This window comes from Pituophis catenifer, unplaced genomic scaffold, assembly GCF_029215685.1.
Source record: "Pituophis catenifer annectens isolate HBS135680 unplaced genomic scaffold, rPitCat1.0.hap2 SCAF_1, whole genome shotgun sequence".
NCBI classification, from domain to species: domain Eukaryota; kingdom Metazoa; phylum Chordata; class Lepidosauria; order Squamata; family Colubridae; genus Pituophis; species Pituophis catenifer.
In genome coordinates, this window is record NW_027256881.1 from 220,659,699 (window position 1) to 220,677,000 (window position 17,302).

The following is a 17,302-nucleotide window of genomic DNA, read 5'->3' on the forward strand; positions in this document are numbered from 1 at the left end:
TGTTCCTACATAGTTCTGTTTCCAAAACAGCGAATTACTAAATTGTATCCTTAATCTACACCAGGTGTCCCTAACCTGTGGGCCATGACCCACTACCAGGATGTGGCCTATATGCACGTGAGTGGCGGGCAGTGCATTTGCAGCCCACTCAAAACCCCTCACACACAAATGAAGCTGTGTGCGCAGGCACACCTGCCTGCCCCTCGCACAAAACCATCCCTTTTCCCCCCACCCCCACGCCACCAAACTTGAAAGGTTGGGGAACGCTAGTCTACTCCATGGGTTTTGCAATTTCCCCAATCTTAAACAGCTCATTTGAAATTATTGCATTTAAACTTTATAGGCAATTCAAACAGTACTATATTCATCAAATTACTAAACAAATCCGCTAGTAAGATCATGTATTTTCAACCATCTAAAAATGTGAAAAAAATTACAATTATAATACCCCAATTTGGGACTAAGCATCAGATTATGACTGGAACTTTTTTCTGTTATGAAAACCATCCATGATGGATATAATGGATTTGTATTAGAACTTCAAACATCTAGCCTGATTTATTTTGGGTCAAGTGTCTTTTAAATTCTCAAGAGGTTATCAAAATGACCAAGAAGTTGGTTGTATCTGTTTAGTCTCTGTGTGTGTGTGTGTGTGTGTGTGTGTGTGTACGCGCGCATAGGTAGATGATAGAGACAGATAGATAGATAGATAGATAGATAGATAGATAGATAGATAGGGAGGGAGGCAGGCTTGTTTGGCTCTGTTATTGTATTTTTTTTTCTTTCTTGGAGTTCGTATTTTAACATTGTGAATAAAAAAATATTGAAAAAAAAAAGAAAAGACTAAGCTGGCAAGTAATCAGCCAGTCTAAAAACGCCAAGCAATAGATCTTAACATAAAATCAACATTCTGTGAATTGTAGCTCACATAAATTTATTGGAAGTGACAGAACTTCAGCTTGTAAAGGAAAAAGGGTTATTCTAAATGATTTGTAATGCTCGTTTAAGCATCTATCAGGCAGGCAAAAGGTAGAATTCTCCTAAATCATCCATTCACTACATTAAGCACAACCAAGGGGGGAAAAAAAGCATCTGTTCTGGAGAGAAATAAGGCAGATTCTGACACAAAACACTCTTCAGGCTATTAATGGTACTGGAGAGCCTGAAAAGGCATAATGGTAAAACTCATATATTATTTTGGTGTGCCTGCTGATCCATCATATGCATGCATGGCTATGCACACACAAATGGACCAAAGAGATCAATCTGCTCTATTATATTTTTACTGTCTCTTACTGCTTGATGTGTGGTTCTATTTTACCGCATTCTTTACTTCCGTGTCTTTAGGTATACACACACACACACACACACACACACACACACACACACACACACACAAACACTATGTTTAACTCATTGCCTCGACAGCTTTTGAAGATAGCTGATGTATTTTTTTTAATTTAAAGTAGGTTTTAAGGATAAGTAATGACAAATGCCGAACTGCAATTGCAGACTAGCAAAACATCAGGCTGGGAGTACAGCAGCAGTGATGGGAAAAACACGTTCAGTGCAGAGATAATGGCATTTTCTACCAGGATTTCCTTAGTATTGGTCACATTACATATACAGAGTAAATTCTGCTTTCACAAAGCATAACACACACATATACTTGTCAATCTCATCTCCAAACCAAATATGCAACTTCTGTTTTAAAAAAACAGAGAGACACAAACTACATTCAATTTCGGAATGCAGTGGCCTACAGAGGAAACATAAGCTAAATGTCTAAAAAAGTTCCTAGATCTTATGATTGGGGGCAAAGATCTGTAAGTATCTACATTTTTGGAGGAAAAGAACCCAGAAAAAGATAAACAGCTGTGCTCTCCACTTAATTTCCCAGTTTTACAATTCATCTACTACCTGCAGCAAGAAATAGTTGTGTCAGAAATTTTCTCATGCAAATGCATATGTTGAGATACTATGTTTTAATGCTCCTAACGTTAGTATTTATCCAAAGGACTTTTCAAATGTAAATAGACTTTAAACCAGTGGTGGAATTCAAATTTTTTACTATCGGTTCTATGGGTGTGACTTGGTGGGCATGGCGGGGGAAGGATACTGCAAAATCTCCACTCCCACCCCACTCCAGGGGAAGGATACTGCAAAATCTCCATTCCCACCCCACTCCAGGGGGAAGGATATTGCAAAATCTCCATTCCCATCCCACTCGGGGGCCAGCCAGAGGTGGTATTTGCCAGTTCTCTGAACTACTCAAAATTTCTGCTACCGGTTCTCCAGAACCTGTCAGAACCTGTTGGATTTCACCCCTGCTTTAAACAACTTCAGAACTCTAAAAAAACCTAACCCAGGGGTGGGCAAATGTGGCTCTTTTACAACCTGTGGACTTCAACTCCCAAATTTCCTGAGCCAGCTTGGCTGTCTCAGGAATTCTGGGAGTTGAAGTCCACAAGTTGTAAAAGAGCCACATTTGCCTACCCCTGACCTAACCCATCTGGCATTTATTGCCTAATCTTCATAAATAGGGTTATAAATTAATTTTATTAACTTTCGGAGTTAATAAAAATAAGTGAACCTCCCAATAAAACAAACTTCTGATTGTGCTACAGACAAATGAGGCTAAGAACAGATGAATTATTAGAGCCAAAAGGACCTTTATTCAACCCTGCATCCTGACAGCTGCTAGGACTTAGTTTCCCCCACTCTACAGGTAGTCCTCGACTTAGAACCATTTGTTTAGTGACCGTTTGAAATGACAAAAGCAGTGAAAAAAGTGACTTATGATCGTTTTCACACTTATGACCACTGTAGCATCCCCACGGTCACGTGATCAAAATTCAGACGTTTGGCAAGTGACTCATATTTATGACCGTTGCAGTGTCATGTGATCCCCTTTTGTGACCTTCTGACAATCAAAGTCAATGGGGAAGCCAGATTCATTTAACAACTACAGTATGATTTGTCCAAAAGCTGTGGCAACGTCGGTCGTAAAATGGGACAGACGTCGCTTAACAACTGACTCACTTAGCAACAGAAATTTGGGGCTCAATTGTGATAGTAAGTTGAAGACTACCTGTAGTTAACTAGCGAATGGATAGTAGCATTCTGTATGGAAGTGCTAAGTGATCTTGATATGGCTGTCTTCCATTGGTGTCCATCCACCCATCTGTATGAACCCAGCCTAGTTCTCTGCTGATACACTTCCTATATCCTCATGTAGAGGAACGTGATGCTCATGGAAGGTATGAACCTTTCATATTTCATGACTCTATCCAAGGAGGCAATCCTGCAATAATGCAGTTTTCTTGGCAGCGTTATAGACATGGTTGGTTATTGTTTCCAACTTCTTAATTATTGCAGTATAGAGAACCAGTTTGGTTGGCAGTAGAGATTTAAAGCCCCAAGGTAGAAACCAGGAGACTGTGAGTTCCAGTCCCACCAGCTGGGTGACCTTGAACCTGTCACTCCCTCAGCACAAAAAGCAGGTAAGGCAAACTCCCAAATATATTGCCAAGCAGGGACTTCTCTCAGAAGGTAACTGACTCAAAGGTATCATCATCACCATCATCACTATCTAGTCTCCAGCTCTGGAATTCCCAGGAAGTTCTCCCGTCCCAAATCCTAACAAAGGCCAAACCTATATAGCTTCTGAGATCAGCCAAGGTTGTTTTAGATGCTGCCATCTACTGAAATACATGCTTATTACCATTTATCCACCCACACCCAAAATCACAGAATTATCAAATCTTCAACCTGCAGGCAATTTTTAAAGTACCTGAGAGGAGAGGCTTAGGAGGCGACTATCCAAAGGCAACTAACAGAGATACTATTAGCGAGGTGCGTTGTCACGCTCTATAAGGTCATGTTATTTAGCAGTGAGAAATACACATACCTTGACCATACAGTTCAATAAATCTCTTCTGGTACTGTGTCAATTCAGCTCTGCTGGGCACCTCATCAATCTTACGTTGCAAAATAGCTATTTCCCTATTGCGGCGGGCCTGAAGGGAATTAAAACAAAAAAAATATATAAACTAGATAATTTTTAAAAATGGAACGACATTCCAAAATAACTTGATAACAGAATCGATTGTACTTCCCTGGGATAGCTCTTTGTTGAAACAGCTTTTTTAAAAAAAATAATAGTTGCATGAAACAGTCATTTTAAGAAATTAACATTCATACATTAACCAGAAATTATGTTGAACATGATGGGAAGATATCTATTAAATTCATATTTCTCCAGCTTACTTACCAGAAGAAGTCTGATCTTCTGCAGTTTCTCTTTCTCCGTTTTGTATTGTTGGTCTATAATTTTAGCAGGTTCCTAATATTCAAGACATAAAAATATCCACATTCATGTGAGCTGAATTAAGCTCTGTTGAAACCAATCTGAGGAGCAGAGCAGTGTACAGCAATACAGGTAGTCCTCGACTTACAACAGTCCATTGAGTGACCGGTCAAAGTTATAAGGGTGCTGAAAAAAGTGATTTATGACTGTTTTTTACATTTACGACTGTTGCAGCATCCCCATGGTCACAAGATCAAAATTCAGATGCTTGGTTCATATTTATGACAGTTGCAATATCCTGGGATCTTGTGATCGCCATTTGCGACCTTCTGACAAGCAAATCAAGAAGTGTATTAATCTGAAAGTGATTATAGGTAAACAGCATCATATAGATCTAGAACTTGCCAGCTAGAGATTGGCAAAAAAACAAACAAACCCATGTCAGTTTCTAACCAGAACTAGCAGATAATTGCAAGGGTTTTCTCAATTAAAGATAATTATCAAGGAAGCAAAGGATAGAAAGTTCTAATACTTGTTGTTTACCCTTTCCTCTCCACTTTCAGCTGCTTCTGCTTTCAAATTTTCAATGTTTTGTTGAAGACGTGCCATCTCTTCCTTAAAAAATAATAAAAATAGAAATAGTTCATCTCCAAACACTGTACTCTTTGTGAAAAAAGAAGCCAAGAACTAAATAATCAAGAACAAAGATTGTGTTCAAATTAGGTTAAGGTACACATGGACTAGAGCAGGTGTCAAACTCGCATCATCACGGTGCCATCATATGCGTATCGGGACTTTTTTCCCCTTCGCTAAAACGGGCATGGGTGTGGTCAGCGTGTGATGCATCTGGCCTGCAGGCCGTGAGTTTGACAGCCCTGGACTAGAAACAAAATAAAATTAAAACAATGTTATTTAAGATAGAACTTTTTTTACTGATAAATAGGATGCTCTACTGTTGACAGTTGCATACTTTTTTGGGGGGTGGGGTGGGGAAGAAACAGATAATTTGTTTTTTGAAATATTTCTTGCACCGAGAAATAAAAGATGTACACTGGCTTGAAAATGTTAGGATATCTACATTGATTAAAAATGCATCCACCATCAAGATTACAAGAAAAAATAGCTGAAAGATGTACCTGCAAAACAACTTTCATTTAAAAAAGAAAATCAAAGGAGATTTTGAAGCTACAACATTTTAGGGCATTTAAATGAGTTCGATAAAAACAATTCTCTAGCAATCTATAACTGTTATCCTAAAAGGCATTAAGATGCTCGAGCTGAAAATTCATAGGACATTTCATTTCTCTTATCTTGATTCCTACTTTTATCCTTATGCTTTTTCAGAATAAAATGCATGCCATCTGCACAGCAAAAAATTATGCCCCCAATTTCTCTTAACAAGGTGCTGTTTTAACCTCCATGTAACATTAATAACTCATGCAAACATTAATTACAGCCTAAGACTACAGACATGGTAATATAGAAAGCAACCTTGCACCAGGTTAAATGAATGATCCATTTAGCCTAGTAATGTAATTAGAAATTCTCTTGAGAATTCTGGGAATTAGAAAGCATATATCTGCTTAGGTATTGTTGTGACCTAGACCCAAGTAGGTATTATCAGACGCAATTAGTTCTAAACAAACAGATTTTATTAGAACACCTGAGAATTAACTCATTCTTAGCGAAGTCCAAACTAATTCAAAACAAATTCTTCATAATACAATTCTTCAGCCTTATCACCAACCTTGGTCTACTTAGGCAACCTGCCAAGGGCTTTTCTTGGCAAAAGTTCAGAAGCAGAAGACGCTGACAAGAAATAAATGCAGCAAGACAAGAAACAAATCTATCAACGTTGTTTTCCGACAAAGAGCCCAAGAGCCGTTGCTGGTCTTTTAAGCCTTATGGGAGGGCCAATCATCTCTTGGCCTTACTCCCGAGTCGTCCTTTTTGCTTTAGCTGCTCTTGCCTTCTGGCAGCTCTTCTCATGCGTACACAAGGAACAGGCTCCTCCTGTTCCTCTGCCTCTCTGCTGTCAGCCTCTGGAGGCTCCGGAGCCCGCATATCACTCCCAGATGGCCCTGGGCCCATCTTTGCCTCCAACGCAGAGTCCTCATCCGGGCCTTCCCCAGCCTCCAGGACTGGCCCAAGTTCTTCCTCAGCCTTCTCACTGTCCGATTCCGCTGCCAGCTCCGCAGGCTGCTGGCGGACCACAACAGGTATAACTTAGCACATGTCAATCCAACTAAGTCTACATTGACCAGATTTACATGGACAGGCAATTCGACAGAGACCACTAGAACACTAGCTATGTGACACTCGTACTGATATTTAACTGATATTTAACTTTGCTAACCTAAATTAGCAAATGATGAGGCAAGATTATTCAGTTCAACTTTACTATTTACCAAGTTCCATAATCCACTGTTAGATGGAAATAAGTCTGATCTAAAGAACACAGTACCCAAAAATGTTCCAGTCCCAGAGCCATCTTTTCAAATAAAAAGTCCACTCCTCATTATTTTAACTTTCTTAATTTCAGTGCCTTAATTTAGATTTTTTAAAAAATCATGTTGCTTTTAGTATTGTGAAACTATCAGGATTCCAAAGCCTTTGCAAATTTATAGTGTCTCATTCCTGCATATCCTACCTATATAGCATGGCTTGATCACAGGTGGGCAATTATTTTGCTATATCATACTGCATAATGAACATATGTAACACAATCTTAAAAGAACTTCTTATACAGCATTACACAAACAACAACAGAAACATATATATAACTTTCTCAAACTTACTCGACAATGCGCTTTAAATTCTTGTTCTTGACCTTTAAGATTCTCATTCATTGCTACCAGCGCTCGAAGTTTCTGCAATACACTAGGATAATAATGTGTAATGAATTAAACCTGAGGATTTAGAACACGTGTTCCAAGCAAATGTAAGCATTAGATTAAGAGAAAACCTTTTTTTCCTAATTATCTGAAACACTTTAGCTTGGGGGTGTCAAACTTGTGTCATCACGTTGTTGTCATATGACATATCACAACTTTTTTCCCTTCGCTAAAGCGGGGGTGGGCATGGCCAGCGTGTGATGCATCCGACCCACTGGCTGCGAGTTTGACACCCCTGCTCTAGCTGATGCCACAGAATGAAAGATGGCAAATAGGCTTAATAAAACAAAACTGTGAAAAAACAGCCATCTAAGTTACTACCAGTAGTTACATTTCGTCCTACATAAAATATTTCTAAAATGTTAATTTAAAAAAAAAAAAAAGAATAGGAACTTCAGTTGAACCTACTGCATTTCTGTCTGAACCTTACCTATTAGACTTCTTTTATAAATACTATAGGTTCAAACTGAAGTTCCTAAAAAGAATATACTTAACATTTTGTTCAAGTAAAACTGAAATGCACTTGCATCGTGTTGATGATATTCTTTCAAAAATTATACAGTAAAAATAGGGATCAAAAGTTTCAGTGAGAATGTTTGTAAAACATTTTGGTCCATAATTTGTTTTGATGTATTTTGTCCATTTGAGAAATCTCTGAATTCAAATCACCATTGACCAAAAATTAAGACATCTAAGTTACTGTTCTACCCATATGTATTCAAGTGCTTGAACACCATATAGGCATCTTCATAGTGGAGAGAAACTTGAGTTAAAGGAATCACCTTTTTCTGTGTTTAGACACTTGGGAAAAGCTGTTGCTTTTCTTTTCTTCACGTTGTCCACTGGGCACCAAGTGTTCATTTGGCACACTTGTAGCAAGTTTCCTTTTTATCATCTTGGAGATCAAGAAAATATGGCTGTGATCTTCCTGAAGTTACAGATTAGTAAAATCAGATCACCCTTTTTCAGAGGCCTCTCTCTGAACACACACAGAGAGAAAGAGCTTTAAAAATACCCTGTAACCTCTGGAATGCACCCTAAAATTGTACTGTAAATCTTCCTGGCAATAATAAAAACACTAGTGAGTTATGCGGATTATGAGAGTGCAATATTCCAAATTTAAAGAGGAAAAGGGTGATTAAGAGCATACATGGGTGAACACGGTGACCCTGATGGTAATAGTTCAAAGATGCCACATCTTTCCTGGGATCACCATGCTACTGAGAGGAAGAGATCCAACAAGGGCAAAAATGTATGAGTCTGCATATATGTATACACACATGTACTGTACAGGTACACAAACACAAACCCACGCTAAGGATAGGAAGAACTCCAACATAGGCACTCTCACTCTCACTCTCACTCTCTCTCTCTCTCTCTCTCTCTCTCTCTCTCTCTGTACGAAAAGATTCTCTAAATCAGTTCACCAATGTTAAATTTTTATGCATATCACATTAAAGTAAATTCTGATCACTTAAATATTACCAAATGTTATTCACAAATTCTACTTCTTAAGAATACATATAAAGAGCCCTTTTGAAAAAGAATGTTAAACTAATTTACACTCTAGCAAAAGTAATGCCTTAACTCTTGGTAAATTAGAATTAAATTGTAACCCATTTAATTCCAGGGAGAAAAACAAGTATGTGGTTTAAAGCAATAACACTTTAAAAATAAATTAGTCATCAGTATTTGTATCAAGCCACTGCCAAACTTTCTGATTCTTTCTAAATGCTAATGCTTGCTGCACGTATCTTTGCCGATATTTAAAGCTGCTAATCCTTCCAAATCTGCTACTCAGTGTAGTAAATAATGAAGAACAGAGGCTATGAACCAGGGCCTATAATTTTGGGATGTAACATCTGGATCTCTTATTCACTGCAATTCCAAGCCATGTACTTTGTGTACATAGTGAAAACAAAACTTTGAGTCAAATAAATGTGAAAGGGTATATGCATTTTTATTGTGCGTATACTCTTTCTAGCTTTGCATAAAATTAAAAACAAAAACAGATAAATGAGTAAATCTCACTTAACGTAAAATTCTATTTGCTATAAAATATAAGAAGCAAGATGATCACGTGATTAGGACATTGGGTAGATTAGCAAGCCCACATTCGAGACCCGAATTCTGCCATGGAGCGGAGTTGAGCTCCCATTCCTCGCTCCAGCTCCTGCTGGAGACATGAAAGGGCCCCCCAACTGGGCATCCCCCAGACAACGGTGATTTCACCAGCTAATCCTTTCAACTCAGAAGTATTTTGGTGCTTCTGACACAAATGCTGTGCTATTAAATACTTTATGGGAAAAAAATACACCACTACGAAAGAAATAAAGCAGAATGGGAATAGATGTAGCACGTACTTTGCATCTGCTTGGGATTCCACCACTTCCAAAGCTGCCAATTCCTTATCTAATTTTTCACTGTACGATTTAACCTGTGAAATCAGAATTTATAACAGATGGTGTAAACATTTTGTGGATCAAAAGATAGTTAAAAGAAATCAGCAAGAAACACCCTCTAAGATTTTATCTGTCTGTTATGAACTCTTGGCAACATCTGGCAATTTTTTCATTGTATAACGAGCGTGATTTCTAAAAGCATAATTGTTTCCCCTAAACAAACAGTGGTAGCAGATCACATGGCTAAACATATTACACATTCAGCATATTTTTTCTTGTTTGACCACAATTGCTACATTCTTTGATTCTTTGAAATTTAGAAAACAGGAAACATGAAGCAGATATAACACTTATTTCTACAGAAATCTAAGAATGAGGTGGAGTATGCTGATTTCACTAATCCATTCAACATTTCCAGTGGTGATTGAATCCCTTGATGCAGTTCCTCCACTAGCTTACAGCACTGATCAGATGCACTAAGATATCCTACATCAAATAAAATATAACTTGAATTCATCTCAATTTGTTTTGTCCATAATTAGGCATACATGTACCCAATTATATGCAGGGAAAAGAGTAGGCTACAATTCTTCAAAGTCCAAAATAATTACTTGGTCTTCAGAACAAACATAGCTTGGAATGACATGTTCTTAGAACTGAAGAAGGGCAGAAGATCTCTGTGAACTTCAACAGAGTTGCTGGGAATTGAGTGGGGGTGGCATATAAATTTAAACTATTATTATGATGATGATTTGTCACACAGTCAGCCAGATGTTTAGATCTGAATTGGCATTTTTATCCACCTTCCCAAGTATCTGGGACAGGAAGATGTTTCATCATTTCATCGTTTCATTCTGTTTTTATTATTAAAAATGTGCTCACCAAGACTGTAAAACCAACCATCTTGGTGGGGAATAATTGACAACAATTCTTCTGTTGCAAGTAACAACTGCATTTTATGAAAGCAATGCAATACATCTGGATAACTGACAGAGCTACCCAATGGAAAGGTTTCAGCATTTCACTAAAAAGCAACAATGAAACCCATTCTACTGCAAGTGCATCTTACACTTTTGATTTGCTGGTGTGTACGCACACAATTTTAAATAGCTCCATTCATTTTCTGCAATTTCTAGTGCAGGTCTGAGAAAAGACAGCAGGAAGAAGGGGTTGAGGGAAAAAAAGGTTTACCTCATGTAGTGTCTTTTTAGCCTCATCACATCCTGTCTGTAGATCAGCACATTTAGCCTTCAACTATTATCAGAGAAGGAAAAACAGCAAAAGGAAATTAACTGATAACAAATTTGATAAAGTTTTTAGTGTGTATCTGAATGATTCATGAAAGATAGGGAAGAGCCTTGTCAAAACATACCTCATCCAAGTGTTTGGTTTTCTGTAAAATCTGTTTGTTTAAGGAAGCCACCTTCCTTTTATGCTGCTGGGCAGCTCCAAGTCTCTCTGGGCGTTCTTCTGAAGAAAGTTCTGATTGCTGGATGTGAGGTGGGAGAGGATGAGGAAGGAAGGGGAGGGGAGGGGGGTGTAAAAAAAATCCAGAGAAACAAGTTGTCAATTAAAGTTTTGCTAGCTTCTCAAGTACAGTTTTTTGGCTGCTGTTTACAAACGGGTCTCTACAAAATGGCAGATGCATACTTTGATACCTCAGAGAGGTATCAAGAGCCTCGGTGGCACAGTGGTTAGAGTGCAGTACTGCAGGCTACTTCTGATGACAGCCAGTTGCCTGCAATTTGGCTGTTCAAATCTCACCAGGCTCAAGGTTGACTCAGTCTTCCATCCTTCCGAGGTGGATAAAATGAGGACTCAAATTGTTGAGGGCAATATGCTGACTCTGTAAACCACTTAGAGAGGGCTGTAAAGCACTGTAAAGCGGTATATAATTCTAAGTGCTATTGCTATTGATATGGTCACCTTCCTAATCAACATGTGTTGATTATTATTTAATAATAGTAACTACAACCCTTATGTTGACCTAGTTTCTCAGGATATCTACAGAAAGCCTGAGCTATGATCATATGTGCTCTTCCTTAGGACTTAATTCCTATACAAAACAAGAAAATGAGCATGGATAGGAATCGGGACCAAGGCATGTGGTCCAATTTCTTGGCAAGAAATTATATAATTGGTTTTGAGACTTTCCCTTTGTGTTGGTGGTATAATTTTCTGCAAACAAAATTCAAAATTAGCATTGGCTCACCCCATCATTATTATTCTAATGTTTTTAATAAGTTGACATATAGGAAGCTAAAAACAAAACAGCCTTAGATCAAAGTTTGTTTAAAAATAAGAATATCCTACCTTTTCAGCATATTCTGATACAATCTGCTTGATTTCATCAGACTGAAGGCCAACTATCTGGCCTACGGTGCTTGCGGTCAATCTGCCCTGAAAGCATAGCTCAAGTTGGTGATACAATGAAAACTGTTTCAAGAACTTAATTGTTTCCACCGATGCTCCAGTTTCTTTGTGTTTTTTCCTTTTCCCTTCCCATCCCTCTTTTTCTTTTCTGAATCATGTCTGTTTGATTGCAAGCTTATCACATAGGCAGGGACTCTCTCTCCAAATTCATAACTGTGTACAGGTAGTCCTCAACTTATGACCACAATTAAGCCCAAAATGCATGTTGCAAATGAGAAATTTATTAAATGAGTTTTGCCCCATTTTGCAACTTTTTTTTGCCACATTTATTAAGTGAATCACTGCAGTTGTTAAATTAGATTCACTTAACACTTAATACGGTTGTTAAGTGAATCTGGTTTCCCCATTGACTTTGCTTGCCAGAAGGTTGCAAAAGGTGATCACATGACCTTGGGGCACTGCAACTGTCATAAATATGAATCATTTGCTAAGTGTCCAAATTTTGATCCCATAACCATGGAGATGCTGCAACAGCCATAAATATGAAAAAATAGTCATAAGTCATTTTTTCAGTGCCATTGTAACAGTCATTAAGCAAATTGTTGTATGGTAAGTCAAAGTCTACTGTATTTGGTATTTACTTAAGGACAAGCTTTCTTAAGAGTGGCAGGTCTCCATCCTTTTAAGCCTTCCATAAGGCTTCGAAGATCCAGCTTTTCCCTCAAATGCTAGGAGAAGCCCATTATAACAGATTTGGTTTTTGTTGTTTCTAATGTTTTAATTGGTTGAGTTTTATAATTTTAATATGATTTTGTACTGCGTGCCTTTTACTTTTTGATTGGGAGTTGCCCAAAATTGATTGAAAGATGGGTAGCTATATAAAAGTTTTAAATAAATGGCCTTTTTGGCAAGAGAGCAAATAAATAATAATAATATGAAACCATTCAATGATTGAGAGAGTTTCTGGGTACGGATACTATCTTCGTTTCTATTCCTTTAAAATGAACAATGTCTTTACAAGCTGCACAAACAGTTGACAGAGAAAAAAAACCTCTAATAGGGAATATTTTTCCTTGAGCCTGCTACTTTTTTTACCTTGTTTCAATTTGTACTGTAGTTTAATGGCTCAGCTTGTCCCACCCAGTTAGCTCTACTTGAAAGGTTGCAATACTTTTCCAATCAAAATTGTAGAGGAAAGCCATAGTATTCCAAGTATGCTGTTTATGAACTAATACTCTTGAACTGACTTATTATATGCAAAATACAACTGAAAAATGGTACATGCATACTGTCTTCTTCTAAAAAGTTACTGTTCTTTGCTTATTTTCAACACATGGAGTTAGAACATTTAAATAAGTAATTTGGTAAAACATCCGTTTTCAGAAATATTTTAATTTATGTCTCCCTCTTAAACCGCCACATGCAATTAAACAACAAACATTAAAAGCAAATGATGAACTTCTTTCTTAGACACTAAATATAGAACTAATTTACCTCTTCTGTTCCCATTGCAGCCATCTCAGTCATCAATGTTTTGATACGAAGCTGATTTTAAAAGAAGAAGAAGAAGAGGAGGAAGCATCAGAAAGCTAATTTCTGAACAAGACCTCAAGGCTTTTAATCAAGAAATATCAATTATGGGTACCTCTTCAGCAGCTTGAAGGTCATCCTCAGTATAAGTATCATTTTTTCCTGATGATGCAAGTCCAGCTGGAAGTACAACTTTTTTGTCTTCAGGCTATTACAAAAGAAAGGATGTTTGTATGATTAAAATTAAAAATGGATCGAATCACAAGACAAAAGAAACCATCAAAATATAGCCTAAATTTATTAAAGAAACAATACTCAAAGACAGAATTCTGTCAGGCACAAAGAGTCACAACCATCCACTAGGCTGCAGCAAGGAAGATTTATTAAAACCTATATACAAGAATCTAGTCAACTAAAGTTCAACAATAAACTGGTACCAGATAAGGGTCAACGTAATTCAGGAGGAGTTGAATTTCTTGTGTAAACGTAATGACTCTTAAAGTGATAACACATTTAACTCCACCCCCACCTCTGCCTGCTCTTCCCCTAGACGTTCATAGTTAACATACCATAATTTATACTATAGTATAATATGTACTTCACATAGTAAGTAATTTCCTCTCCTCTTCAATATATTCTAATATCACCAATCTTTGGGGACTTCTTGATAGATTTGGAATGAAAGCTACTGCACCTTCTTAGATCTTATTATTAAATAACTTTTGGGACAATGCAGTCCTGCTGATATCCAGATATTGAGTCATGCAAGGCTTCAAAGATGACAAACACCACCTAAGTTGCAACCGGAGGTTAACTAACAATTAGTGCTGCCCTTGAAGTGGTGCTACATGAGCAAATAGTGAAATCAAGCTGCCACTTTCAAATGCTCTTTGTGGATAATCCCAGGTAGGATTATCAACTATTCCAAAAGTCTAGTTGAGGGCTGTGCACGGTGTGTTTATTGAGAAAGAAACAATCTTACCTTCTCAATTTTTCCTTGCTTGCTGAACCCATACCTCCTGTAATACATAAACAGAGAAAACCAAAAGATTTTGCAGCTTCCTTTTAGTTTAATAAAATATGTCACTTTGCCCATGCATAAGGCACTCTCCACACAAAAATCAGAACTGGCGTTCCTGGGTTAGTTGTGAGTTCAAAATAAACTGGTGAATAAGCATCTTATATAATAACTGAACTTTCACCAACACTGGAGAATTCTATAACAATGCAGCAACAAGCCAAGATGATGGGGCGATTCCCTACACTGTAAAATGTATGAGCAGTGAAAGATTACCTCTTAGCCTCCAATCCTTTCAAAGATTAAGAGAGGTGATCGATGTGGCTTCATTGAAATAAGCAAGTTAGGAAATGACTATTACCTAACTTGTTGGGTTGGCAATATATAAACCATAAACGTAGCTTTAAGACTGCTGTATTGCATCACACTGTGTCCTGATTGGTTAGCTCTGTAGCCAATGTCCTTAAGAGGGAGCTAGAAACATGGTTTGTTCTCTTTGCTGTTCTTGCTCTCTGATATCTCTGTATGCTACTGTTTGCAAATCCAGAAGAACTGTTTATTGTGAATGATTATGACGACTGGTAAGAAGACTTTGTTATTGGATTATCCCTGGACTGTCGTTTTACTATCTCCTGCTTTATATGTTTATGACCTGGACTGTTTGTTGGACTGTGCCTTACTATTTCCTGAAAGTAAACACAAATCAGTGTATCTGTGTGTTGGCTGTGTTTATTCGTAACTACTCTCAATCGCTTTCATAGGCATACCCTTCCTACTCAAGGGTTATTCTGCGAATTCCTTAACACAATCCTTTCTGGCAGACTGGGGGAACTTTAACACAATCTTCCTATAAGCAAACTGAATTTAATACTCTTTAATTGTTCTTATGTCATTTTTCAGTGGTTTTCAGTGGTTTGGGAAGGGAGGGATTTGCCTTCAGAGGACTCCAGCTCTCCTCCCCAACCTTTGAATAAAAAGAAAAATCAGCCATGCTCCAAACATTTTGCCATTAAAATTCAGCAGCTCAATCCTGGATGCTGAGAAGGGCACCTCAGCCCCAAAACCGCCTACACTAATGTAAAAGCCGCTGGGTGAGATCATCCGTGGTTTCGGGGTGAAGTACCACCAGTACACTGATGACACGCAGCTGTACATCTCCACCCCGGATCACCCCAACGATGCCCTTGAAGTGATGTCCCGGTGCCTGGAGGCCATGCGGATCTGGATGGGGAGGAATAGGCTCAGGCTCAACCCATCCAAGACCGAGTGGCTGTGGTTTCCGACATCCCGATATAGTCAGTTGGCACCATCACTGACTATTGGGGGCGAATCATTGGCCCCCACGGAGAGGGTTCGCAACTTGGGCGTCCTCCTGGATTCACAGCTGTCTTTAGAAGAGCATTTGACAGCCGTGACCGGATTTTTCATCAGGTGCGCCTGATTCGCCAGTTGCGTCCTTTTCTGGATCGGGACTCCCTACTCACGATCACTCATGCCCTTGTCACCTCCCGACTGGACTATTGTAACGCTCTCTACATGGGGCTCCCCTTGAGGAGCACCCAGAGGCTCCAACTGGCGCAGAGTGCGGCCGCGCGGGTGGTAATGGGAGCGACATGGCGTTCCCATGTAACACCTCTCCTGCGTGAGCAGCACTGGCTCCCGGTGGTCTTCCGGGTGCGCTTCAAGGTTTTGGTTACCACCTTTAGAGCGCTACATGGCTTAGGACCTGGTTATCTACGGGACCGCCTACTACCACCAATAGCCTCCCACCGGCCGGTATGCTCTCATAGAGAGGGGCTCCTCCGGGTGCCGTCGGCCAAACAATGTCGACTGGCGGCCCCTAGGGGGAGAGCCTTCTCTGTGGGGACACCTACTATCTGGAACGAGCTCCCCCCGGAGATACGGAGGATCCCGGATCTGCGCACCTTCCGCCGGCTCTTAAGACCTTTTTATTTCACCAGGCGGGCCTGGCCTAATCTTTACCCTCTTTTTAAATTACGCAAATTTTAATTGGCTTTTTAAATGATTGGGGTTTAATATGTTTGGGCCAAATTTGTTTAATTCGATTTTACTTTATTTTTGAAATTTTGTATCTATGTATTATTACTGTTTGGCTGTTCACCGCCCTGAGTCCTTCGGGAGTAGGGCGGTATATAAATTTAAATAAATGAATGAATGAATGAATGAATGAATGAATGAATGAATGAATAAATAAATAAATAAATAAATAAATAAATAAATAAATAAATAAATAAATAAATAAATAAATAAATAAATAAATAAATAAATAGCTGGGGCTTCAATGGGGGAGCATCACACTAGAGGTGGTTGATAGAGCATGTAAAGGTCCAGTCCCTGACATCTTTCCTTTGCATAGAAAAGACTTGAAGCTGAAACTCTGGATGGAAAATAACAGAATCCTTGTTGTTTAAGAGATCGTTTAAAATTACAGTCCTTGAGTTACGACCATAATGGAGCCTGCCTATTATGGTTGTAAGTTGTAATGGTCATAAAACAGGTTGGGCATGTGGTCGATCTGATTCTAGGAGTTTTTTTGTGATGGTTGTTAAGTGAATGCAGTAATTGTAAGTACGAACCTATTGTTTGCTATGGGTGCAATTTTGCTAAAAACTGCAAGTTCAGCAAAACTGCTGGAAACCTTGGAATGGTGTATATGGCTATAAATATGGCTGAGTCTCCGGAGTGTAAACATGTGACCGGGGGGGAGGAGGCTGGGCTGGGCTGGTATTTGGTATTTAGACTTAACAATCCAATC

General features: G+C 38.7%; 1 protein-coding gene across 4 annotated transcripts in view; it reads right to left on the reverse strand.

Moving 5' to 3' along the window:
* CCDC93 (coiled-coil domain containing 93) overlaps positions 1-17,302 on the reverse strand; it is a 38,368-nt gene that overhangs the window by 8,813 nt on the left and 12,253 nt on the right. For all 4 annotated transcript variants that reach the window (XM_070957045.1, XM_070957043.1, XM_070957042.1 and 1 more), the window contains 11 exons: positions 14,491-14,527; positions 13,624-13,716; positions 13,473-13,523; positions 11,919-12,005; positions 10,978-11,094; positions 10,797-10,859; positions 9,567-9,640; positions 7,108-7,189; positions 4,853-4,924; positions 4,274-4,345; positions 3,911-4,019 (listed from right to left, as the gene is read on the reverse strand). In XM_070957045.1, coding sequence (XP_070813146.1) covers positions 3,911-4,019; positions 4,274-4,345; positions 4,853-4,924; positions 7,108-7,189; positions 9,567-9,640; positions 10,797-10,859; positions 10,978-11,094; positions 11,919-12,005; positions 13,473-13,523; positions 13,624-13,716; positions 14,491-14,527 — 857 coding nt within the window. The remainder of the gene's footprint in view (positions 1-3,910; positions 4,020-4,273; positions 4,346-4,852; positions 4,925-7,107; positions 7,190-9,566; positions 9,641-10,796; positions 10,860-10,977; positions 11,095-11,918; positions 12,006-13,472; positions 13,524-13,623; positions 13,717-14,490; positions 14,528-17,302) is intronic.